This window comes from Pelobates fuscus, chromosome 4 (assembly GCF_036172605.1).
Source record: "Pelobates fuscus isolate aPelFus1 chromosome 4, aPelFus1.pri, whole genome shotgun sequence".
Taxonomy (NCBI): domain Eukaryota; kingdom Metazoa; phylum Chordata; class Amphibia; order Anura; family Pelobatidae; genus Pelobates; species Pelobates fuscus.
The window spans coordinates 13,562,796-13,589,852 of record NC_086320.1 but is presented as its reverse complement, the minus strand read 5'-3'; the positions used below and the strand labels follow the sequence as shown (position 1 = coordinate 13,589,852).

Below are 27,057 nucleotides of genomic sequence, written 5' to 3'. Positions count from 1 at the left end.
CTGGGCACATGACAACCGTCATGGTTGTCACTTCATGATGGTGGTCCAGGCTGTCACTAGGACTTCCTGAGTTCGGTCCTGCAACGATTGACTCAAAGTATCTCTATAAGGAGATGCTAATTGGTGCAGCATGGTGATATGTTGAGCATGCACACAAGCCGCCCAAAACTTCCTTAGGGGAAAGCATTGAATTGGTTGAAATTGTCGGTATTGATAATCTCAGCTGAGTAGGTGGGGTAGCAGCACCAAGCGCACCAGGAGAAATAAGGTAAGTTAAATTCTGTGTGTAATGCTCACAGGGAACCCATAACTTGTATTTCTAATGCTATAGTTTTCCTTTAGATCACAATGTTTCCAGATTTATTGATAAATTCACGTACAAAGTGATGTTTTATGTTACAATTTGTTTAATGAAGTTTCACATGTTTGGTTACAGTTTATGAACCATTTAACATTCACAGAGAATTCTTCAGCAGGGCTAAGATTAGTCCGGCAGTCACAGCCAGGATGGTGACTCCAGATTTAATGCTGGTGGCGCCGCTTGTGTTGCACAGGTCAGTGGTGCAGCAAGACACGGAACTGGAGGCCAAGGAGATTCCAGCACTCACAGCCGTACAGGCCGCCGCACACGTCTTAGTGATTGAAGCAAATGATACACCAGCTGCAGTACAAAGAGAAATACATTTTACTGGCAATTAGTTATTATAATACTGACAAAGGAACGTGCTGTGATGGGGGAACATGCTGTTATAAGGGGAACGTGCTGTGATGAGGGAACATAATGTGATGAGGGAACGTGCTGTGATGAGGGAACGTGCTGTGATGAGGGAACGTGCTGTGATGAGGGAACATAATGTGATGAGGGAACGTGCTGTGATGAGGGAACGTGCTGTGATGAGGGAACGTGCTGTGATGGGGGAACGTGCTGTGATGAGGGAACGTGCTGTGATGGGGTAATGTGCTGTGATGGGGGAACGTGCTGTCATAAGGGAACGTGCTGTAATAAGGGAACGTGCTGTGATGGGGGAACGTGCTGTGATGAGGGAACGTGCTGTGATGGGGAAACGTGCTGTGATAAGGGAACATGCTGTGATAAGGGAACGTGCTGTAATAAGGGAACGTGCTGTGATAAGGGAACGTGCTGTAATAAGGGAACATGCTGTGATGGGGGAACGTGCTGTAATAAGGGAACGTGCTGTGATAAGGGAACGTGCCCAAGTGACGGAGTACCAGCGTTCCATCGCGAATGTGTATTTTAGTGTGTAGTTTTCTAAATCATTCGTTAGCTAGTTACTGTATCATGTTGAAGGATTTCTGTAAAGATAGGTGTTTAGGATCTTACCAACTCCAGCTGATGTGGACGAGGTCATGCAGTACGTCTGACCAGTGGTGCAGTTAGTGGTTGTGGTAATACAGTTGGCATTTGAGGTCTGGCTCGTACACGTATAGCATTGTAAAGACATAGCTGTGAACAGAGGAGAAGTGATGTCATTAAATGTTTAAAGTAAATTGTGGCACTCTGAAAAAAAACAAAATAAATCTCTTGCCCGTCGGACACTGAATGACAAACTCAACCAAAGAAAAACCCAGTGAAAACATTGATGGCAGGGGTCAATTGGCTTCTACATGCTTTCGGGTTTTGCTAATTTTGTCTGTCCCTTGTCTGTCATCAGTTGCATTGTTTGTGTTTGTGTGTTTTTTTACCGTGATATATTGGGATTGCCGGCAAATCTGTGATTTTAATGGGGCTCAGCTTCTGTGTGCAATTTTGGGACATTTAGAAAATCAGGGGAACCAAGCTGTCAAACCAACAAAAATGCCCCAAACAGGAGCACTGATAGCAGGTTATGTGAGCAGAGAAATGCCCCAAACAGGAGCACTGATAGCAGGTTATGTGAGCAGAGAAATGCCCAAACAGGAGCACTGATAGCAGGTTATGTGAGCAGAGAAATGCCCAAACAGGAGCACTGATAGCAGGTTATGTGAGCAGAGAAATGCCCAAACAGGAGCACTGATAGCATGTTATGTGAGCAGAGAAATGCCCAAACAGGAGCACTGATAGCATGTTATGTGAGCAGAGAAATGCCCCAAACAGGAGCACTGATAGCATGTTATGTGAGCAGAGAAATGCCCCAAACAGGAGCACTGATAGCAGGTTATGTGAGCAGAGAAATGTCCAAACAGGAGCACTGATAGCATGTTATGTGAGCAGAGAAATGCCCAAACAGGAGCACTGATAGCAGGTTATGTGAGCAGAGAAATGCCCAAACAGGAGCACTGATAGCATGTTATGTGAGCAGAGAAATGCCCCAAACAGGAGCACTGATAGCATGTTATGTGAGCAGAGAAATGCCCCAAACAGGAGCACTGATAGCAGGTTATGTGAGCAGAGAAATGCCCCAAACAGGAGCACTGATAGCATGTTATGTGAGCAGAGAAATGCCCCAAACAGGAGCACTGATAGCAGGTTATGTGAGCAGAGAAATTCCCAAACAGGAGCACTGATAGCATGTTATGTGAGCAGAGAAATGCCCAAACAGGAGCACTGATAGCAGGTTATGTGAGCAGAGAAATGCCCAAACAGGAGCACTGATAGCAGGTTATGTGAGCAGAGAAATTCCCAAACAGGAGCACTGATAGCATGTTATGTGAGCAGAGAAATGCCCAAACAGGAGCACTGATAGCATGTTATGTGAGCAGAGAAATGTCCAAACAGGAGCACTGATAGCAGGTTATGTGAGCAGAGAAATGCCCCAAACAGGAGCACTGATAGCAGGTTATGTGAGCAGAGAAATGCCCAAACAGGAGCACTGATAGCAGGTTATGTGAGCAGAGAAATGCCCCAAACAGGAGCACTGATAGCATGTTATGTGAGCAGAGAAATGCCCCAAACAGGAGCACTGATAGCAGGTTATGTGAGCAGAGAAATGTCCAAACAGGAGCACTGATAGCAGGTTATGTGAGCAGAGAAATGCCCCAAACAGGAGCACTGATAGCATGTTATGTGAGCAGAGAAATGTCCCAAACAGGAGCACTGATAGCAGGTTATGTGAGCAGAGAAATGCCCCAAACAGGAGCACTGATAGCATGTTATGTGAGCAGAGAAATGCCCAAACAGGAGCACTGATAGCATGTTATGTGAGCAGAGAAATGCCCAAACAGGAGCACTGATAGCATGTTATGTGAGCAGAGAAATGCCCCAAACAGGAGCACTGATAGCAGGTTATGTGAGCAGAGAAATGCCCCAAACAGGAGCACTGATAGCATGTTATGTGAGCAGAGAAATGTCCAAACAGGAGCACTGATAGCATGTTATGTGAGCAGAGAAATGCCCAAACAGGAGCACTGATAGCATGTTATGTGAGCAGAGAAATGCCCAAACAGGAGCACTGATAGCATGTTATGTGAGCAGAGAAATGCCCAAACAGGAGCACTGATAGCATGTTATGTGAGCAGAGAAATGCCCCAAACAGGAGCACTGATAGCAGGTTATGTGAGCAGAGAAATGCCCCAAACAGGAGCACTGATAGCATGTTATGTGAGCAGAGAAATGTCCAAACAGGAGCACTGATAGCATGTTATGTGAGCAGAGAAATGCCCAAACAGGAGCACTGATAGCATGTTATGTGAGCAGAGAAATGCCCAAACAGGAGCACTGATAGCAGGTTATGTGAGCAGAGAAATGTCCAAACAGGAGCACTGATAGCAGGTTATGTGAGCAGAGAAATGCCCCAAACAGGAGCACTGATAGCAGGTTATGTGAGCAGAGAAATGTCCAAACAGGAGCACTGATAGCAGGTTATGTGAGCAGAGAAATGCCCAAACAGGAGCACTGATAGCAGGTTATGTGAGCAGAGAAATGTCCAAACAGGAGCACTGATAGCAGGTTATGTGAGCAGAGAAATGCCCAAACAGGAGCACTGATAGCAGGTTATGTGAGCAGAGAAATGCCCCAAACAGGAGCACTGATAGCATGTTATGTGAGCAGAGAAATGCCCAAACAGGAGCACTGATAGCAGGTTATGTGAGCAGAGAAATGCCCAAACAGGAGCACTGATAGCAGGTTATGTGAGCAGAGAAATGTCCAAACAGGAGCACTGATAGCATGTTATGTGAGCAGAGAAATGCCCAAACAGGAGCACTGATAGCAGGTTATGTGAGCAGAGAAATGCCCAAACAGGAGCACTGATAGCAGGTTATGTGAGCAGAGAAATGTCCAAACAGGAGCACTGATAGCATGTTATGTGAGCAGAGAAATGCCCAAACAGGAGCACTGATAGCATGTTATGTGAGCAGAGAAATGCCCAAACAGGAGCACTGATAGCAGGTTATGTGAGCAGAGAAATGCCCAAACAGGAGCACTGATAGCAGGTTATGTGAGCAGAGAAATGTCCAAACAGGAGCACTGATAGCATGTTATGTGAGCAGAGAAATGCCCAAACAGGAGCACTGATAGCAGGTTATGTGAGCAGAGAAATGCCCCAAACAGGAGCACTGATAGCATGTTATGTGAGCAGAGAAATGCCCAAACAGGAGCACTGATAGCAGGTTATGTGAGCAGAGAAATGCCCAAACAGGAGCACTGATAGCAGGTTATGTGAGCAGAGAAATGCCCCAAACAGGAGCACTGATAGCAGGTTATGTGAGCAGAGAAATGTCCAAACAGGAGCACTGATAGCATGTTATGTGAGCAGAGAAATTCCCAAACAGGAGCACTGATAGCATGTTATGTGAGCAGAGAAATGCCCAAACAGGAGCACTGATAGCAGGTTATGTGAGCAGAGAAATGCCCAAACAGGAGCACTGATAGCAGGTTATGTGAGCAGAGAAATGTCCAAACAGGAGCACTGATAGCAGGTTATGTGAGCAGAGAAATGCCCAAACAGGAGCACTGATAGCATGTTATGTGAGCAGAGAAATGCCCCAAACAGGAGCACTGATAGCATGTTATGTGAGCAGAGAAATGCCCAAACAGGAGCACTGATAGCATGTTATGTGAGCAGAGAAATGCCCCAAACAGGAGCACTGATAGCAGGTTATGTGAGCAGAGAAATGCCCCAAACAGGAGCACTGATAGCATGTTATGTGAGCAGAGAAATGCCCCAAACAGGAGCACTGATAGCATGTTATGTGAGCAGAGAAATGCCCAAACAGGAGCACTGATAGCAGGTTATGTGAGCAGAGAAATGCCCCAAACAGGAGCACTGATAGCAGGTTATGTGAGCAGAGAAATGCCCAAACAGGAGCACTGATAGCAGGTTATGTGAGCAGAGAAATGCCCCAAACAGGAGCACTGATAGCAGGTTATGTGAGCAGAGAAATTCCCAAACAGGAGCACTGATAGCATGTTATGTGAGCAGAGAAATTCCCAAACAGGAGCACTGATAGCATGTTATGTGAGCAGAGAAATTCCCTATCAAGGTGTCCTCAGACAGTGCTTCTGATGGCACAATGTTGTTAAGTAAAACACTATAAAATGAATAGTATAATAGCTATAGTGACCACAGAACCACAACTCCCAAGATGCATTGCTAATATTAAAGCTATAGACTTGCAGATGAACCCTCTCAATGCGCGGCCTATGCTATCATCTATCACACTGTATAATGTAACCATGGTAACCAATATACAGCCACATAAACTCTCTCACTCGCAGGATCACGCAGAACTATCCAGGAAATCAGTGAAAGTGTAGGAGTATTATTATCAATAAGAACTAATGATTATCAATAGTGACTACTGATAATCAATAACAATTACTGAATGTTTACTGATAATAACTACTAATAATCAATTATAATTACTGATAACCGATAACTACTTAAAGCCGATGATAACTACCGAAAGCTGATAATAACTACTGATAACCAATAATAACTACTGATAATTAATAATCACTACTGATAACCAATAACTACTGATAATCAATAATCACTACTGATAACCAATAATAACTACTGATAATCAATAATCACTACTGATAACCAATAATAACTACTGATTACCAATACTAACCACTGATAACCAATAAGAACTACTGATTACCAAAAATCAATACTGATTACCAATAATAACTACTGATAACCACTAATAACTACTGATAACCAATAATCACTACTGATAACCAATAAGAACTACTGATTACCAATAATAACTACTGATAACCAATAATAACTACTGATAATCAATAATCACTACTGATAACCAATAATAACTGCTGATAATCAATAATCACTACTGATTACCAATAATAACTACTGATAATCAATAATCAATACTGATTACCAATAATAACTACTGATAACCACTAATAACTACTGATAACCAATAATAACTACTGATAACCAATAAGAACTACTGATTACCAATAATAACTACTGATAACCAATAATAACTACTGATAATCAATAATCACTGCTGATTACCAATAATAACTACTGATAACCAATAATAACTACTGATAATCAATAATCACTACTGATAACCAATAATAACTACTGATAATCAATAATAACTACTGATTACCAATAATAACTACTGATAACCAATAATAACTACTGATTACCAATAATACCTAATGATAATCAATAATAACTACTGATTACCAATAATAACTACTGATAATCAATCATCACTACTGATTACCAATAATTATTACCGATTACCAATAATAACTACTGATTACCAATACTACCTAATGATAATCAATAATAACTACTGATTACCAATAATACCTAATGATAATCAATAATAACTACTGATTACCAATAATACCTAATGGTAATCAATAATTACTACTGATTACCAATAATAACTACTGATAACTGTCCTATTTATAGTTAAATCCCTTCTCATAATATTGTAAAGCGCTACGGAATCTGTTGGCGCTATATAAATTGCAATAATAATAATAATAATAATAATAATAATAACCAATAATACCTACTGATTACCAATAGTAACTACTGGTAACCAATAATAACTACTGATTACCAATAATAACTACTGATAACCAATAATACATAATGATAATCAATAATAACTACTGATAACCAAATAATAACTACTGATAACCAATAATACATAATGATAATCAATAATAACTACTGATTAGCAACAATTACTACTGATTATCAATAATAACTACTGATTACCAATAATACCTAATGATAATCAATAATAACTACTGATAACCAATAATAACTACTGATAATCAATAATCACTACTGATTAGCAATAATAACTACTGATAATCAATAATAACAACTGATTACCAATAATAACTACTGATAATCAATAATAACAACTGATTACCAATAATAAGTACTGATAATCAATAATCACTACTGATTAGCAATAATTACTACTGATTACCAATAATAACTACTGATTACCAATAATAACTACTGATAATCAATAATTACTACTGATTACCAATAATACCTACTGATTACCAATAGTAACTACTGATAACCAATAATAACTACTGATTACCAATAAGAACTACTGATTACCAATAATTACTACTGATAACCAATAATACATACTGATTACCAATAGTAACTACTGGTAACCAATAAAAACTACTGATCACCAATAATAACTGCTGATAACCAATAATTACTACTGATTATCAATAGTAACTACTGATAATGAATAATAATCACTGGACGCACATCACCAATCCCTGCAGAAACAGCCTTAAGCAGAGCTAGAGAAGGTGAAGCCAATGATCATCTGGATATAATCAGCACGGGACAGATAAGGGGGTAACCCTTAGTACAATATAGAAATAAATGATACTATAATTAAATATATGACATATATGTATATAGGATAAAAGGTAGGTCCAGAGGTAAAAAAAATGCCCTGGAGAATTGCCACTAATACAACAGATATAGATATAGTGTAGGAAGCCAATAAGGGTGAAGCGAAGTGAAGCACTATCCTCTTGCAAAAGATACAATTGATCTAATGTCCATCACAACATCGTATCTCATTAAGAGAAGAGAGGATAGTGAAACATAGGATATAGAATTGCAAAAGAACATAAGTGGTGAGTAACCACTGTGTTATGCTGTCTCAGCAATACGCATAAACTTGGCTTGGTCTCAAATATAATGCAGGACCAGTTAAATGTTACCCCAAAATAAACACCAGAAGTTAATATCACGGCAGAATCAATAAAGCTGGTAGAATCAAGATGATATAATAAGTGAAATAAACTGCCTATGTTTCCTAATAAACTGCCTGGTGATACAATGTATCAGTAGTGAATAGGTTCTGAGGAGGAGAAAATCTAGCTGTGCTTTCGAGGGCACCTGTCTAGCATGAGAAAATTTAGCTAGCTAACTGCATTGGTCTGAAATCCCCTGTAATGTTAGGTGAGGGTATTCAGGCTGACTGTGCCTTCGAGGGCACCTATCTGTAGGTCAGTATCTAACTACCTGTCTGCCTCAAAAAAGAGAACGTGCTGTCCAAAAAATGACCCTAATCACCGGTTTCCTGTTAGTTTAAGTGAGGTGCAGCAGATCCCTAGTGCTGGAAACTGGAGATAATGCTCCATTTGTCAGTGGTGGGAATGGTCAGTATGATGAAATGAGCCCCGATGTGCATTTCGCTGGTCTGCGGCTCTTCAGGCGAAACGCGCATACCGGCGAAACGCACGTTGGGGTTCATTTCTCACGCAAGATGCTGCCAAGGAGCTTGTTCATGCTCTGGTAATGTCTCGCATGGACTACTGTAACTTTCTCGTAGTTGGTCTCCCCAAAAGCTGAACTGCCCCGCTACAATCGGCAATGAATGCTGCCGCCAGGCTGATCTTCCTCACCCGTCGCTCCTCCCATACATCACCCTTTCTGTCAATTCTTACATTGGCTTCCTGTATCACATAGGTGTCAATTCAAAATACTAAACCTTACCTATAAAGCTCTAATCAACTCTAGCCCCTCTTACATTTCTTCCTGTATCCATAGATATGCCCCTTCTCGGTCTTTCTGCTCTGCCGGTGACCTTCTCCTGTCCGCTGCTCGCACCCTTACTGCTAACTCGCGCTTGCAGGACTTCTCGCGGGCAACAGCCTGTCAACCCCATCAGACTCTCCCCTAGTCTTCAATTATTTAAGAAGTCCCTCAAAACACATCTGGTCGGAAATGCTTATGGACTCCCAGAGTAACTTATCTATACTTATCCAAATCTTGCGCTCTCCTAAAAGCCACACTCCACTCTAACCTCAAGCTCTGATACTTTTCCACCTTGTTTGGTGGCTGTCATACTTGCTGTCCTGTTGTGTATTTGTACCCCACCTCTAAACTGTAAGCTCATTTGAGCAAGGCCCTCGTCTACCTATTGTTCCTTTGTCAATGTGTAATTGTCTCATTTATTGTAAATTCTTCCCCCTTTCGTAATATTGTAAAGCGCTGCGGAATTAGTTGCCACTATATAAATACCAATAATAATAATAACCAATAATAATTACTGTTAAACAACACTCTTCTTCTTCAGTTATTATTTTCTCTTACTGTCTGCTAACTTTGACTTTTATAACTCCCCCCATTCATTTCTCCCCATATTTTCTCACTCTTTCCCCCACGATTACAGAACCCTGATATATATGTTTAAGGCCGTAAGGCCTGTATTTGTGGGAGGAGTTAAACGTTCCTATATGAACGCCACTCCCCCCTTCCTACCTTGCCGTACGCACGCTGTTCACTCTCAGTGACAGCCGAACTTCCGGTCCTCGCTCACGCTCCTCCGGTCCTCGCCTCTTCCGGTCCTGGTCTCTTCCGGTCCTCACCTCTTCCGGTCCGGCGTTCTCTCAGTTCCCCCGCTCCACCTCGGGCAACGAACAAACGAACGCTAAGGTAACCAGCAAATAGCCGCGCTAGGGCTATTTGCTGGTCGACAATTAAACTGTATGCATTGTGAGAGTGGCAGTCCATATAATCTGCTGTGCCTGAGGATGCAGTTCTTTTAGTAGGCAGTCAGTTTGTGACAATATGTTTCATGTGTTTTAAGATCCGTGGACTCCCTGCCTCAGTATTAGTTCATTAGTACATGGTATTTAGGGTTGTCTGGCTGTGCATCATAAGAGTCATAGTCCTCAGCTGGAGTATCAGAGGCAGCGTATTCACGATCTACAGTGAGACGATGACATGGAGGGTGTCATGTGTGTGGATCCAGGTGTGAGTTACACCAGATCCAGTTCTATGAAGGTGATTTGTTATGGCTGTGGTCTTATATCCTGGTACATCTTGTTTTGTGAGTCTGCTTTAGGACAGGTTGTGACAGGCAAGCCGGCAGGGATGGAAAATGCACATATTACCTGATTAAGATTCCGGACTCCACATGACAGGTCTCTGCTTATGCTGAGAGCCATCTGCTCCCCCAGCTACCCCCCTATTGCATGCTGGGAGTCTCTCACCGTGACTATAATATTGGCTTAGTAAGCACAAACTCCTATTAAGAGAAAGCAAGTAATTTATACCTTAATCATTATCTTCTATTAATTATTTTTTTTCCTATTTCCATGTTTTGTTCTGCTGAGGTGCAGCCTATGGGATATAGCCATGTCGTTCGCTTAATGGCTACCAGCTGTAAGTGGTAAATAGGTTTGAATCTTAGGTAAATTATGCAGATATTGTGGGTTTCAGTGTTTAGAGCATGTCCACTTATAAACCATAGGTTTACAAATTAACTAAACATCCAAGTATGATTCCTGGGGACACTTCCTGTCTGCATTGCTTGCTACCACGGACGTTTTAGCAACTCCTGTTATACATGTATCGAATTACCTCGGGTTCAGGCGTTACCGCCATGGCACATTCCCCGCTAATTACGATTAATGTTGCATACTGTCATTTGTTTTCTTTGGACAATCACTGCTTCGCTGTTATCACCATTTCTTTCAGGTACCATTAAGTTCGTCCGCATTTCAAACAACTGCCCGGACTAAGGCCACGTTGTTACACGATGGGGTATCAAACCGACATCTAACGAACATTCAGGTAATCGGTGGGAATGGCCTCATTCGGGCTATTCCCGCCATACAACGCCAGTGCATGTTATGACCTGTTTTTCATACGCTCAAACTCACGAACGATCTAACTGTACGCTTGAAACTCTCAAACAATACGATTCGTGTGAGTCTGGCAATTAGGTTACATTTCGACAAACTATTTGATTTTGGTAATCATGTCATTTATGTCTGTATATTTATGCGGAATATGTTCGTTGCAGGTTCCACTTCCATAGTTTCACATTGGCACCTATTACATTGCCACCTTTCTACAGTCAGTATATTTGGGATTTCGGTGGTTTCCTTAGCAATGTTGCAATTTTCTGTAACTGTCAGTTTCGCTGTTTTGGGCTGCTACCGAACACGGGTGTGACACATTAATAACTTGGTTTCATTTTTTGTGGTCCTACATGGTGGGTAATGCCGTTAGTGATTAAATCACGGTTGACTCAGACTGTTCAGTTGACAGTATAATTGCCTGTCTCAATTGCGATTACATTAGTTCCGCAAATGTTACTGTTTTAACCGTGGTTATCTATTATTCAGCCACTTCACCATGTGATATTCATTCTCTCACTGTTATCGGGCTGCTTGTCTTGTCACTTTCTACTTTGGCTAAGGTAATAAGATGTAATACCCTTGTTGTGGCATCGTCTCTGTAGGTTATATAATACAGGCTAGAATTTCAGGTAATGTTTTGTTAGTTTCACAATTACATTTGTTATTTCATATTGTCATCTGCTGTTAGTAGACGATTACTGGTTCACTGTAGTCGCCTGTTTCTATCACGTATCAATGTGTTGTCGGTCACGTTCCCGACAATTGTTACGCAATTAGCCATTAGCCAATCAATTGTAACCTGTTTCTATCAGATTTACTTTCGTTTTTCTACGCTTTCCAAACAACTGCCTCTGCTAGGCCACGTTGTTACTCGATCAGGTATTGGGGTACGGGGGCTTGATTCCTGCCTTGCCTCGTCAGGCCACGGCTGCACTCAACTCTTTCGTACTCGCTACACGTAACAATCGTATTGTTACTCGCTACCTTGCTATGTTCACTCTCCTCTCTCCATCAGCTACTACAAAGTTTCTGTGCACAACGCCTTCATATATCTCCTTTCAGGTTCTATAGTAGCCATCACGAGACTCCTTGGCTCCCTCTGGGTCTCTCGATACTGTACTATCGGCTATATCTCCATAGTACTTCACTAATCTGCTCATCATTTTCCTTCCCTCAACTTCAGTTCCTTCCCTCTTCTTTCTTCCTCCTTTCACTCCCTTCTTTTCCTCTGTCTCTGTCTGGGGATCTCCGGGTACCTTTCCTCAACCACAACTTGGGTTACCAAGCACGTTACGTTACCCTCTTATCAAGCCCCCGTCTAGGGTCAGAGAACTGGCTATTCTAGGGTTAGGAGCTGGCCTTAGTTGTACAACGTAACTGGACCCGCGAGGCCAACTCCCCAATCTCAACACGGAGATTTTCGTCCCTCGACCCAAATCATAGTTAGAGCCTCGCATTCACCCACCTATCGGGTTGTAGTTAGGGCCTCACCTGTCACGGCCACACGTTTTTGGATCTTTTACTGTCACCGAGAGGCCGCCACCCCGCCACCACGCTTGTGGCTCGAGCCCCACGCCCAAATCATAGGTAGAGCCTCTCTCCAGCCGCTTGGCAACTAGCAGGGCCTCACTTGTCACGGGGTAGTGAGCTTTTCGCTTCGGCACTAGTTAGCTAGCCAGTTCTACATTACTTAACCATATTGTTGTTGTTTGTGCTCATTGTTGTTGTCATGTTCTTTTTCAGGAATTCTAAGAAGGCTACAGAGGACGAGGGTTGCAGCATTTCCTATCTATTAGGGTCTACTAGCCAAGAGTCACTCAGTCTCTTACTTCTCCCTAGTCACAACATTCACGCATTATCTGCAATTCAGCATCCCCTTCCGGTCACCCGGCTATTGGGGCTCGACACGAGTTATCATCTAGAATGTTGTTCGTTGCTCTAAGACACTTAATACAGTGTTGTGACATTCTTACGAGACTCAGTGGACCATGACATCCACAGGCATACTGTTCACCCAGTAGTATTTTTCTTCTTTTGCCACCTTTATTCAAACCTTCATACGCACACGATCACACTATACCGAACTGTCATACAAGTTTTCGACAAGCCTTTCAAACCATACCCCATATTAACATAAGGTATCAAGTTAAATAGTTGGTCTCACTTCACAGTACGTTCGTATACAGACGGGAATACTGGGCAGTATCAGTCTCCCTAAACTGCACACAACCAGGTCTTAAATCTATGTGCCTGCAACCATGCAAGGGTTCTGGAACCCTACAACTCCACGATCACAACTAATCAGACTAAGTAAATCATGTCTCCCCAAGGAATTAAGAAGGTACAAACACTTCATCGTGTCACGCCAACATTCAAACCAGACAATCAAGATACTGGTTCCACTAATCATTCTCTAACTACTTCCAAATACCATTCCTCATTCGCACTCTTGTCATTAGAGTAGATAGGTCCACTGGCTCCTATTCCTCACGTCCTTTCTATAAGCACGACATCCAGTAGCAGTACACCGGTACCGACAATTAGAGGCACAAGGAATCAGCACATTATTCAGGAACATTCCCACGCATAAGTAGTAAGACGGATCGATAATTATAGTGATATAAGTGTGTTTTTATGGCATTTCCTTTTGCCCTCTTTTTCAGGCCTACCCTCTACGTCGGTTCCGGCACACCACACCGACTTGATTCCAATCACAAGGTATCTCACTATACGATATCAGCCGACCACAAGTTTAAGGCCGTAAGGCCTGTATTTGTGGGAGGAGTTAAACGTTCCTATATGAACGCCACTCCCCCCTTCCTACCTTGCCGTACGCACGCTGTTCACCCCACCCACCTCTCCCTCTTATACAATTCATTCAGGGAGGCCCTCTTTTTCAGGCCTACCCTCTACGTCGGTTCCGGCACACCACACCGACTTGATTCCAATCACAAGGTATCTCACTATACGATATTAGCCGACCACAAATATATTTTATTTCAGCCACGTCTAATACCCTGTGTGCGTCTCCTAAAATAACAGCAACCAATTATAACTAGTTTGTTCTGTCTATCTGTCGTTGGAATATTATATACAGATATGGTGTCTGGCAATCTATAGACAATAGAAATTTAAAGCACAATATATTGTAAAATAACAATGTTGTAGATGCGTGGCGTTAAAGTAATAAATTGGTTCTGTTACTTTATAGGTTTTGCTTTTAAACTATGTTTCAATAAATATTTGTCCCTCTATCTCTCTTAGTTTTTGTTTTTTTCCTTCGTATTTAGTTATACAGAAGAAAAAGCGGGCACTATTTTTTCTCGGAGGGAGCGTGATCTTTGGCAATATGTGACATCAGGCGGAACACAATCAAAGTTCCATTTCAGCTGCTAAACTAATTTACCCACAATCCATCAGTCAAGCGTGTCCCATAAAATGGCAAAGAAGAGAATTCCTATAGAGAGGAGAATATAATGGATACGCCCAGATATTCAGATCCAGCACAAGGCAGAAAAAATAATAAAAATAATAAATATAATAAATATAATAAATATAATAAAAGCAAGTGACAAAGAAGGGAATGCCATCATTGAGATATAAAGTGGGTGAGGATTAAAAACTGAAATAAATAAAAACCATGACAGTGCCACTTTAACCGGCGGCCAGGGAAATAGCGAAAAAAGGAATAAAAGAGGTCCAAGATTGAACGCCAGAACACCTACTCCACACCTGAACAGGATCGCTGGATACCCCACAACTGGATGGGATCAAGGAATCGAGGGTAACTCCCACCGGATCCACCTATGAACTAAAGGCCCAGCCCTATTTATAGAGACTCATTGGGGGGGGTTATTGTATGTATTTTTGTATTGATTGTTTTTAACTGTCATATTATTTACTTTTGGTCCCTGAGGAAGTTCCTTTTTATAGGAACGAAAGGACCTCTTTTTGTTTTATTTCATTTAATGTGGCTAATCTATAATGTGGCTCTTTTCTACAATAAATGTACATATTTATTTTGCCCTACCTATATCGGAGTCTCATTCCAACTTTGGTCCACTTGGAGTTCCAGTGGAGAGTGGAGACATTCAGCCGCCCAAGTTCATCAGGGCAGGCACCTTTCTGGCGCATTATTCATTTTGATCTCGTGAGTGCATTATTATATCAGCGCACTGCCATTTAGTTTGCTGTATCACACTATGTATCTTTTTCTGTTCCTGTTTTAGATCATGTACAGCCGTATCTCATTTTCCTTTGTGTCTATATATATGTTGTAAAAGGTCAGGAACTGGGCCACGACCTTGAGAGGCTGTTTTGACTATATCAGATAAGTATATCATACCATTGTATTACTATTGAGGTATCATATATATACATACTGTTGTTTCTTTAAATAGCGAAAAAAGGGCTGGTTACAGAATAGACATGTTAATCAATCCTATCATTATTAATCCACTAATTAACCCACCAAATCGTCATCCTAGAACTCAGTCACAAATCAATAATGCAAAGACACGTTCAACTTCACTGACGCAATATCTACATAAACAACTAATGGCAGTCAATGAAGTGAGAAATCTTCCCCTGAGTCCCCCGTGCCTTTTTACCTGTCCCAATGCAGAGTGTGGTGAGCACCACGATGATCTTAATGGTATCCATGATCGCTTCGAAGGAACAAGTGGTACCATGCAGTCAGGCTGCTCCGTATTTAAGGGATTCTGTGTTTGGGAAGTCTGGTTTCTATGAAGACGGCTGATTAATGTTATTAGAAGGAACATATTGAATTTCAACACGTTCTCTATTCTAAACACACATTGCTGAAAAGATTGACAAGCTCTGCTATTGGCACCGAGGCGTGGCTGCTAGGCAGCTATAATTGTTGTAGAAGCTGTCCACCGCACTTCAGGTGAAATTCTCAAACCACCTTGTTAACCTATGGCCTGGGCCTTTTTTCTTCAGGAAGAACAAATATTTTCCCCTGTCACAGTCACATTGTGTGCACTTGATACATCACAGGCTTCCAGTAACAAAAACACCAGCAATAAACACAAAACGTCCAGTAACAAAAAACACCAGCAATAAACACAAAACGTCCAGTAACAAAAACTACAATAAACAACTCGCCTTCAAACAAAGCCACGCTCCGAGCACCTTGACCACCAAAATTACATTCTTTATTAGATATTTATTCATCTGCTAATAGGGAAATAAAAAGGAAATGTGCTTATAAAATAAAAATAAAAATAAAAAACATTCAATAGAGAAAATAGAAAAAAATCAAAAACATTATTGACAGGCAGTGGAGAAAGCAATTTGACATCCGCCATGGTATGCGCTAGTCTGCTAGGGGCACCACAAATCTATATTTCTATATACATTTTTGGATACATTTTATAGACATTTTTAAGGAACTAATCCCTTCCTCTGGGATGTATTAACCTGTAATGAAATCACAGTCCTGGGTGGGGTGTCCCGCCTGCTGTAACCGTAGGTGACAGTAAAGGTTTTAAGAAAATATTAACAAACCATATTATACGGTAATAAAATAATACAAAACAAAAGAAAAACACAAATGGCAACACAATCACCTAGAAAAAGCCAGTGCAAAGAGTTTTCACCATGACAACCTAAAAATAAATAATGGAGGAGTGGATTGGGGCTGTCACTGCACCTAATGAAAGGATGGGTTATCTTTGCTCACTCATTTATAATTACCATTTAATTGCATGTTAAATCCTATGAAATGTCATTAAGGCAAGTACAGAGTGTGCGCTGCAATTAAATTATTATTATTGGCATTTATAGCACCAACTCATTCCGCAGCGCATCACAGTATTATAAAGGGGGGATTTTAGCAATAAATGAGGCAATTGCAAAATGTCACAGGAACAGGAACTATAATTTGACACGCCTCTACAGCAATGACATTCCATCTACATTAGGGGTGAACCATAGGTAGATCCCCACAACTGCCGCACACTTTCAAATCTTCCCCGGGCCTAAAGTCCTTTAAGACTGTGGTTCCCAACCCAGTCCTCAAGTACCCATTAACAGTCCAGGATTTAGGGATTACCCAGTTGTGTCTGAGGTGTTTTTAGAAAGAAAAAAAACACTTGCGACACAACTGGGTAATCCCTAAATTGTGTACTGGTAGGGGGTACTTGAGGACTGGGTTGGGAACCCCTTGTTTAAGAGATCCCTTTCTCCATTTCTCAAAACAGAATGCACCTGTCATGGTTGATTATGTATTTCCTACCTGTTCTAAGTTACATTTTGTATATATTGTGTATAAATATTGCTTTTGTATTTTACTTGAAACTAGAGAAATCTCAATGTATCTTTCCTGGTAAAATATTTTATAAATGAATAAATAAATAATGTTTTAAAACTACAGCTTTCATGAGGCGTTGTCATTCTAAAGACATGCTAAAACCTTGCAAAGCATCAAAGGAGTTGTAGTTTTACAACATATGGAGATCTACCTTTTGGGCACCCCTTATCGACATCATACAGGACCTCTGCCTCATAAACCATAACTAACCCATTGTCTCATGGGCCATAACTAACACTCTGCCTCATAGGCCACAACTGACCTTCTGCCTTTATGGACCACAACTGGCCCTCTGCCTCGTGGCCATAACTGATGCTCTGCCTCATGGGCCATAACTGACGCTCTGCCTCGTGGGCCATAACTGGATATCGCTGGCCTAGTAGCTGTCTGTCAGTAAGGCTGCCTTGTCATTGTGGTGGCATCAGCCACAGATGGTACAGTTAGAGCACAATGCCAGCAGAATTTAAAGTGTAGAAAACATGCCATTTATAGTGGAATTTGCTTCATTGTAATGCCTGCAGCCAGTGTGTTTGGATTGTGCAATTGCAATGGTGGCAGTTCCGCAGCTACAGATCGGGAATGTGGGGCCCAGGACCGCTGGGCACATGACAACCATCATGATGGCGATCCAGGCTGTCACTAGGACTTCCTGGGTTCGGTCCTGCAAAGATTGACTCAAATTATCTCTATCAGAAGATGCTGATTGGTGCAGCATGGTGATATGTTGAGCATGCACACAGCCCGCCCAATACTTCCTTAGGGGGAAGCTTTGAATTGGTTGAAATTGTCAGTATTGATAATCTCAGCCGAGCAGGTGAAGCAGCAGAACCCAGCGCACCAGGAGAAATAAGGTAAGTTTAACTCTTTCTGTAACGCTCACAGGGAACCCATAACTTGTATTTCTAATGCTATAGTTTTCCTTTAGATCACAATGTTTCCAGATTTATTGATAAATTCACATACAAAGTGATGTTTTATGTTACAATTTGTTTAATGAAGTTTCACATGTTTGGTTACAGTTTATGAACCATTTAACTTTTACAGAGAATTCTTCAGCAGGGCTAAGATTAGTCCGGCGGTCACAGCCAGGATGGTGACTCCAGATTTAATGCTGGTGGCGCCACTTGTGTTGCACAGGTCAGTGTTGCAGCAAGAAACAGAACCGGAGACCAAGGAGGAGGACCCAGCACTCACAGCCGTACAGCCCGCCGCACACGTCTTAGTGATTGAAGCAAATGATACGCCAGCTGCAGTACAGAGAGAAAGACATTTTATTGGCAATTACTTACTACAAGACTGACAAAGGGACGTGCTGTGATGAGGGAACGTGCTGTCATGAGGTTACGTGCTGTAATAAGGGAACGTGCTGTAATAAGGGAACGTGCTGTAATAAGGGAACGTGCTGTAATAAGGGAATGTGCTGTGATGAGGGAACGTGCTGTAATAAGGGAACGTGCTGTGATGAGGGAGCGTGCTGTGATAAGGGAACGTGCTGTAATGAGGGAACGTGCTGTGATGAGGGAACGTGCTGTAATAAGGGAACGTGCTGTAATAAGGGAACGTGCTGTCATGAGGGAACGTGCTGTGATGAGGGAACGTGCTGTAATAAGGGAACGTGCTGTGATGAGGGAACGTGCTGTGATGAGGGAACGTGCTGTGATAAGGGAACGTGCTGTGATGAGGGAACATGCTGTAATAAGGGAACGTGCTGTGATAAGGGAACGTGCTGTGATGAGGGAGCGTGCTGTGATAAGGGAACGTGCTGTAATTAGGGAACGTGCTGTGATGAGGGAACGTGCTGTAATAAGGGAACGTGCTGTGATAAGGGAACGTGCTGTAATAAGGGAACATGCTGTGATGAGGGAACATGCTGTAATAAGGGAACGTGCTGTGATAAGGGAACGTGCTGTGATGAGGGAGCGTGCTGTGATAAGGGAACGTGCTGTGATGAGGGAACGTGCTGTAATAAGGGAACGTGCTGTGATAAGGGAACGTGCTGTAATGAGGGAACGTGCTGTGATGAGGGAACGTGCTGTAATAAGGGAACGTGCTGTAATAAGGGAATGTGCTCTGATGAGGGAACGTGCTGCGATGGGGAAACGTTCTGTAATAAGGGAACATGCTGTGATGAGGGAACGTGAAGGGATGTGGGAACGTGCTGTAATAAGGGAACGTGCTGTGATGAGGGAACGTGCTGTGATGAGGGAACGTGCTGTGATGGGGGAACGTGCTGTGATGAGGGAACGTGAAGGGATGAGGGAACGTGCTGTGATGAGGGAACGTGCTGTGATGAGGGAACGTGCTGTGATGAGGGAACGTGCTGTGATGAGGGAACGTGCTGTAATAAGGGAACGTGCTGTGATGAGGGAGCGTGCTGTGATAAGGGAACGTGCTGTAATAAGGGAACGTGCTGTGATGAGGGAACATGCTGTGATGAGGGAACATGCTGTAATAAGGGAACGTGCTGTGATAAGGGAACGTGCTGTGATGAGGGAACGTGCTGTAATAAGGGAACATGCTGTGATAAGGGAACGTGCTGTAATAAGGGAACATGCTGTGATGAGGGAACATGCTGTGATGAGGGAACATGCTGTAATAAGGGAACGTGCTGTGATAAGGGAACGTGCTGTAATAAGGGAACATGCTGTGATAAGGGGACGTGCTGTAATAAGGGAACGTGCTGTGATAAGGGAACGTGCTGTAATAAGGGAACATGCTGTGATGAGGGAACATGCTGTAATAAGGGAACATGCTGTGATAAGGGAACGTGCTGTGATGAGGGAACATGCTGTAATAAGGGAACATGCTGTAATAAGGGAACATGCTGTAATAAGGGAACATGCTGTGATGAGGGAACATGCTGTAATAAGGGAACGTGCTGTGATAAGGGAACGTGCTGTGATGAGGGAGCGTGCTGTGATGAGGGAACGTGCTGTAATAAGGGAACGTGCTGTGATGAGGGAACGTGCTGTGATGAGGGAATGTGCTGTAATAAGGGAACGTGCTGTAATAAGGGAATGTGCTCTGAGGAGGGAACGTGCTGCGATGGGGAAACGTTCTGTAATAAGGGAACATGCTGTGATGAGGGAACGTGAAGGGATGAGGGAACGTGCTGTGATGAGGGAACGTGAAGGGATGAGGGAACGTGAAGGGATGAGGGAACGTGCTGTGATGAGGGAACGTGAAGGGATGAGGGAACGTGCTGTGATGAGGGAACGTGAAGGGATGAGGGAACGTGCTGTGATGAGGGAACGTGCTGTGATGAGGGAACGTGCTGTAATAAGGGAACGTGCTGTGATGAGGGAGCGTGCTGTGATAAGGGAACGTGCTGTAATAAGGGAACGTGCTGTGATGAGGGAACGTGTTGTAATAAGGGAACGTGCTGTGATAAGGGAACGTGCTGTGATGAGGGAGCGTGAAGGGATGAGGGAACGTGCTGTGATGAGGGAACGTGAAGGGATGAGGGAACGTGCTGTGATGAGGGAACGTGCTGTGATGAGGGAACGTGCTGTAATAAGGGAACGTGCTGTGATGGGGGAACGTGCTGTGATGAGGGAACGTGCTGCGATGGGGAAACGTTCTGTAATAAGGGAACATGCTGTGATGAGGGAACGTGAAGGGATGAGGGAACGTGCTGTGATGAGGGAACGTGAAGGGATGAGGGAACGTGCTGTGATGAGGGAACGTGCTGTGATGAGGGAACGTGCTCTAATAAGGGAACGTGCTGTAATAAGGGAACGTGCTGTGATAAGGGAACGTGCTGTAATAAGGGAACATGCTGTGATGAGGGAACATGCTGTAATAAGGGAACGTGCTGTGATAAGGGAACGTGCTGTTATGAGGGAGCGTGCTGTGATAAGGGAACGTGCTGTAATAAGGGAACGTGCTGTGATAAGGGAACGTGCTGTAATGAGGGAACGTGCTGTGATGAGGGAAAGTGCTGTAATAAGGGAACGTGCTGTAATAAGGGAATGTGCTCTGATGAGGGAACGTGCTGCGATGGGGAAATGTTCTGTAATAAGGGAACATGCTGTGATGAGGGAACGTGAAGGGATGTGGGAACGTGCTGTAATAAGGGAACGTGCTGTGATGAGGGAACGTGCTGTGATGAGGGAACGTGCTGTGATGGGGGAACGTGCTGTGATGAGGGAACGTGAAGGGATGAGGGAACGTGCTGTGATGAGGGAACGTGCTGTGATGAGGGAACGTGCTGTGATGAGGGAACGTGCTCTAATAAGGGAACGTGCTGTGATGAGGGAGCGTGCTGTGATAAGGGAACGTGCTGTAATAAGGGAACGTGCTGTGATGAGGGAACGTGCTGTAATAAGGGAACGTGCTGTGATGGGGGAACGTGCTGTGATGAGGGAACGTGCTGTAATAAGGGAACGTGCTGTGATGAGGGAGCGTGCTGTGATAAGGGAACGTGCTGTAATAAGGGAACGTGCTGTGATGAGGGAACGTGCTGTAATAAGGGAACGTGCTGTGATGGGGGAACGTGCTGTGATGAGGGAACGTGCTGTAATAAGGGTACGTGCTGTGATGAGGGAACGTGCTGTAATAAGGGAACGTGCTGTAATAAGGGAACATGCTGTAATAAGGGAACGTGCTGTGATGAGAGAACGTGCTGTGATGGGGGAACGTTCTGTAATAAGGGAACGTGCTGCGATGAGGGAACCTGCCGTGATAAGGGAACGTGCTGTAATAAGGGAACGTGCTGTGATGGGGGAACGTGCTGTAATAAGGGAACATGCTTTGATAAGGGAACGTGCTGTGATAAGGGAACGTGCCGTGATGAGGGAACGTGCTGCGATGAGGGAACGTGCTGCGATGAGGGAACCTGCCGTGATAAGGGAACGTGCCGTGATGAGGGAACGTGCTGTGATAAGGGAACGTGCCGTGATGAGGGAACGTGCTGCGATGAGGGAACGTGCTGCGATGAGGGAACCTGCCGTGATAAGGGAACATGCTGTGATAAGGGAACATGCTGTGATAAGGGAACGTGCTTTAATGAGGGAACCTGCCGTGATAAGGGAACGTGCCGTGATGAGGGAACGTGCTGCGATGAGGGAACGTGCTTTGATGAGGGAACCTGCCGTGATAAGGGAACGTGCCGTTATGAGGGAACGTGCTGTGACTTTTTCAATGTTACTGTATACATACACGGCTCTCAGACTCCAACTACCATTCTGATGGTTTTTTTAACAGATAAAACAGGCCATATAAACCTTACTCTAATTATCTGTAATTAGCGAATTGGCAGCCCCTGTATCTAAACCGCCTGCAGGGTCATTCCTTATAATCAGCCTAAATAAAAACATCATTGTCTGTGCATTGACCACCTGTATGAATTATCTCAACCTAGTTACAAAACGGCAGGATTTGAAATGGAGTGCAAGCTCTGTTGGTAAATTTAAAGTGCAATGTTCAACAAACACATTTTTAGGATAAGCTCTGCAAGTCCCCACCTCTTCTGACAGGGGCCTTCATAGATTTCCATGAAGGAGACAGTGGTTGAACAGCACGTATACTTGGTCCCGTTTATAGCTCCATTAATGATCGAAATAAATCATGAGTGAACCGACATTTAAACTGCTATCATTTTCTCCAGCGGTATTATAACAACGGACCGTTTCAACGTGTATTTCCCACAATACTCTCCTCTACCCTTTATTTTATTAAAGTTTATTTATGCATGTTTTCTAAATCATTCGTTATCTAGTTACTGTATCATGTTGAAGAAGGCTTTCTGTAAAGATAGGTGTTTAGGATCTTACCAACTCCAGCTGAGGCCGACGTTGTCATGCAGTACGTCTGACCAGTGGTGCAGTTAGTGGTTGTGGTAATACAGTTGGCATTTGAGGTCTGGCCCGTACACGTATAGCATTGTAAAGACATAGCTGTGAACAGAGGAGAAGTGATGTCATTAAATGTTTAAAGTAAATTGTGTCACTCTGGTGAAAACAAAATAAATCTCTTGCCCGTGTGACTTTACCGTTTACAGTGTCGGACACTGAATCTGAATGACAAACTCAACCAAAGAAAAACCCAGTGAAAACATTGATGGCAGCAGTCAAAACAGCAAAAGCAGGAGCACGGATAGCATGTTATGTGATCCGATAAACCGCCAAACTCAAGTGAGCTATTTATTTGTATTTGTATTTTATTTTATACCTGTTTCTCCTGCTGGACATTTCTATGAGGATTACCATATTCTACAGCGATGGGACAAACAGATTTGTACTGATGGGCCTTTTTATACCTTTTACACTGTAAGTGCAACCATTAAAAGCTGATTTATACTTTACTACAGTGCTATACTATGCCAATTTTTTATCTTTTTCATGTAATATTCATCACTCCAATCGTGAAGAAGTCGTGAGAAACCACTTATTTGATGAGCCTGAAAATCACTTCAATTTTGTGAGTGCAACATATTAACAAGGGGCAATTTGTGTTTTTACGTTAATCCCCTATGAGCGTATTTTCTTTTATTTTATAGGTTTGGGTATATCCTGTTTTGTCTAAAGTTGTATTGAGGATTGAGCAGAATCCTTTTGCTATACCTATTCCTGTCTAAAAAGGAAGTAATTATCTTTTTATTTTATTTTATTTTTACGCACTGCACCTGGGTGGTCTAAAACCTGTATTGTTAGACTGCAAGCTCGTTTGAGCAGGGCCTTCAGCTACCTATGGTTCCTGTGTCACTGTGTAATAAATTGGTTCTGTCACTTTATAGGTTTTGATAGGTTTTGCTTTAAAACTATGTTGCAATAAATATTTGTCCCTCTATTTCTCCTAGTTTTTGTTTTTTTCCTTCGTATTTAGTTATACAGAAGAAAAAGTGGGGACTATTTTTTCTCGGAGGGAGCGAGATCTTTGTCAATATGTGACATTAGACGGTACACAATCAAAGTTCCATTTCAGCTGCTAAACTAATTTATTATTATTATTATTTTCGTAATTTACCCACAACAATCCATCTGTCAAAAATATCCTGTAAAATGGCACAGAAGAGAATTCCCAAAGAGAGCAGAATATAATGGAGACGCCCAGATAGTCAAATCCAGCACAAGGAAGGAAAAATAATAAAAATAATAAATATAATAAATATGATAAAAGCAATTGACAAAGAAGGGAATGCCATCATTGAGATATAAAGTGGGTGAGGATTAAAAACGGAAATAAATAAAAACCATGACAGTGCCACTTTAACCGGCGGCCAGGTAAATAGCGAAAAAAGGGCTGGTTACAGAATAGACATGTTAATCAATCCTATCATTATTAATCCACTAATTAACCCACCAAATCGTCATCCTAGAACTCAGTCACAAATCAATAATGCAAAGACACGTTCAACTTCACTGACGCAATATCTACATAAACAACTAATGGCAGTCAATGAAGTGAGAAATCTTCCCCTGAGTCCCCCGTGCCTTTTTACCTGTCCCAATGCAGAGTGTGGTGAGCACCACGATGATCTTAAATGTATCCATGATCGCTTCGAAGGAACAAGTGGTACCATGCAGTCAGGCTGCTCCGTATTTAAGGGATTCTGTGTTTGGGAAGTCTGGTTTCTATGAAGACGGCTGATTAGTGTTGTTAGAAGGAACATATTGAATTTCAACACGTTCTCTATTCTAAACACTCATTGTCACAGAAGCTGTCCACCAAACTTCAGGTGTAATTTTCAAACCCCATTGTTCACCTATGTCTTGGGGCAATTTTTTTCTGGAAGAACAAGTTTTTTTCCTAAGTTATGGGATTGTCACGTTACATGCACTTGGTACATCATGGGCTTCCAGTAACAAAAACTACAATAAACAACGCCACGCACCGACGCAGCTTATGTTCTAGAATATTCAAGATATCTTTAATTATCATATATTTTTCTACTTGCTAATAGAGAAATAAAAAGCAAAATTTGCTAAAAAAATAAAATAAAAAAAAATAAGATAAAAACTATTCAGTAGAGAAAATAGAAAAAACAAACCCATCATTATTGTCAGCCAGTGGAGGAAGCTTTATGTGATATCCGCCATGGTAGGAGCTAGTCAGGCCCTGGGGAAATAGCGCAGCTAAGCGGACAAGGGCACACTACACACACTACACCTCAAACACTGCCCCCCCTACACACACTACAGACACTGCCCCACAAACACTGCCCCACAAACACTGCCCCTATACACACACTACAGACACTGCCCCACAAACACTGCCCCCATACACACACTGCACACCCATACACACACTGCCCCCCATACAAACACTGCACACCCATACACACACTGCCCCACAAACACGGCCCCCCAGACACACACTACACACACTGCCCCACAAACACTGCACCCCATGCACACACTACACACACTGCCCCCATACACACACTGCACACCCATACACACACTGCCCCCATACACACACTACACACACTGCCCCCCATACACACACTGCACACCCATACACACACTGCCCCCATACACACACTACAAACACTGCCCCCCTTACACATACTACACACACTGCCCTACAAACACTGCCCCCCATATACACACTGCCCCAAACACACACACACTGCAACTCTCACACACACTGCCACCCTGACACACACACACACACTGCAGCTCTCTCACACACACACTGCCACACACATACACTGCCCCCTAACACACACACTGCAACCCTGACATACAATGCCACCCTCACACACACACACACACACACACACACACACTGCACCTTTAACACACACTTCACCCCTAACACATACCACTGCTTCTATGCCCTATATCCCAGCAGACCACAGGTAAGTTGTCAAACTGTTCTTAAACGGTTTGACTACTTACTCTGGGATGGGATCCTGGCACTACTGGCACCATAACTACTACACTGAGCTGTAGTGGTTATTGTGCCTGGATTTTTTCATTAAATAATCTACAAGTGCCCCTCCCGAGATCAGGCTCTGGATCCGCCACTGGCTCCCACATTAGTTGTGGGATAATCACACACTAGTGGTAGTTACACTGAGAGCCACTAGATGGTGCTTTCACAGTAAGGACACAGTCAGACTTCGTGATGGCGTTCAGTGTCATCACGCATTGCATCCTATTATGTTGCTTCCAATGTTTGTCAGAGAAGCCTTCAATTCAATGGTTTTCTGTAAGAAGTATTTGATTAGCAGAGAGCAGCAAATGCCGCACATGTCCTTTTTGTCCACATTGCCTCTCTATGAGAAGCATCAGACAGCCTGAGAAATTAGTAAGACATCAGCAAGCTTTCTAATGAAAAAGGAGGCGGATTGGGCGGCTGGAGAGACTGGCAGCCAAACTAAAGCCAAATCTGATCGGAACCTGATCACATCTGCACCAATCAGCCGGATGCATCTGAACCCTATAAAGTAAAGGATTCAGAATATTAATAAAACACTGATTTAAAAAAATTCAGGACCGATCGCATCCAGCAGTTGCACATTATTGTTATTGTTATTATAATTATTGACCTTTATATAGCGCCAACGTATTCTGCAGTGCATTACAATTTATTATTATCCACATGCTTTTTGTAAGCGAAGGATAATGTACTATTTGCAGCCAGTGGACGGACAGCTAAGAGTCCTATGGCAGTTAATTATGTGGTCACTGGCCAGTGC

At 42.8% G+C, this 27,057-nt stretch overlaps 2 protein-coding genes across 2 annotated transcripts in view; both read right to left on the bottom strand.

Moving 5' to 3' along the window:
- Nucleotides 1-389: 389 nt before the first annotated feature.
- LOC134607694 (lymphocyte antigen 6E-like) lies at nucleotides 390-15,784 on the bottom strand. The gene is made up of 3 exons (XM_063450236.1): nucleotides 15,688-15,784; nucleotides 1,343-1,465; nucleotides 390-661 (listed from the first exon to the last, which is right to left on the bottom strand). Exons 1-3 carry the CDS (start codon nucleotides 15,737-15,739, stop codon nucleotides 456-458), a joined length of 381 nt encoding a protein of 126 aa, XP_063306306.1. The 5' UTR covers nucleotides 15,740-15,784; the 3' UTR covers nucleotides 390-455.
- Nucleotides 15,785-18,449: 2,665 nt separating this feature from the next.
- LOC134609295 (ly6/PLAUR domain-containing protein 2-like) overlaps nucleotides 18,450-27,057 on the bottom strand; it is a 45,481-nt gene continuing 36,873 nt past the window's right edge. The window contains exons 2-3 of the mRNA XM_063452973.1: nucleotides 23,186-23,308; nucleotides 18,450-18,658 (exon numbers count right to left, since the gene is read on the bottom strand). Of these exons, the coding sequence (XP_063309043.1) occupies nucleotides 18,450-18,658; nucleotides 23,186-23,308 (332 nt within the window). The remainder of the gene's footprint in view (nucleotides 18,659-23,185; nucleotides 23,309-27,057) is intronic.

Coding starts and splice junctions, on each gene's coding strand:
- LOC134607694 (XM_063450236.1), bottom strand. CDS start 15,739: ATGGATACCATTAAGATCATCGTGGTGCTCACCACACTCTGCATTGGG. Junction 1,466..15,687: donor CACACTCTGCATTGGGACAG/GTAAAAAGGCAC, acceptor CTCTGTTCACAG/CTATGTCTTTACAATGCTAT. Junction 662..1,342: donor GTCCACATCAGCTGGAGTTG/GTAAGATCCTAA, acceptor TTTGTACTGCAG/CTGGTGTATCATTTGCTTCA.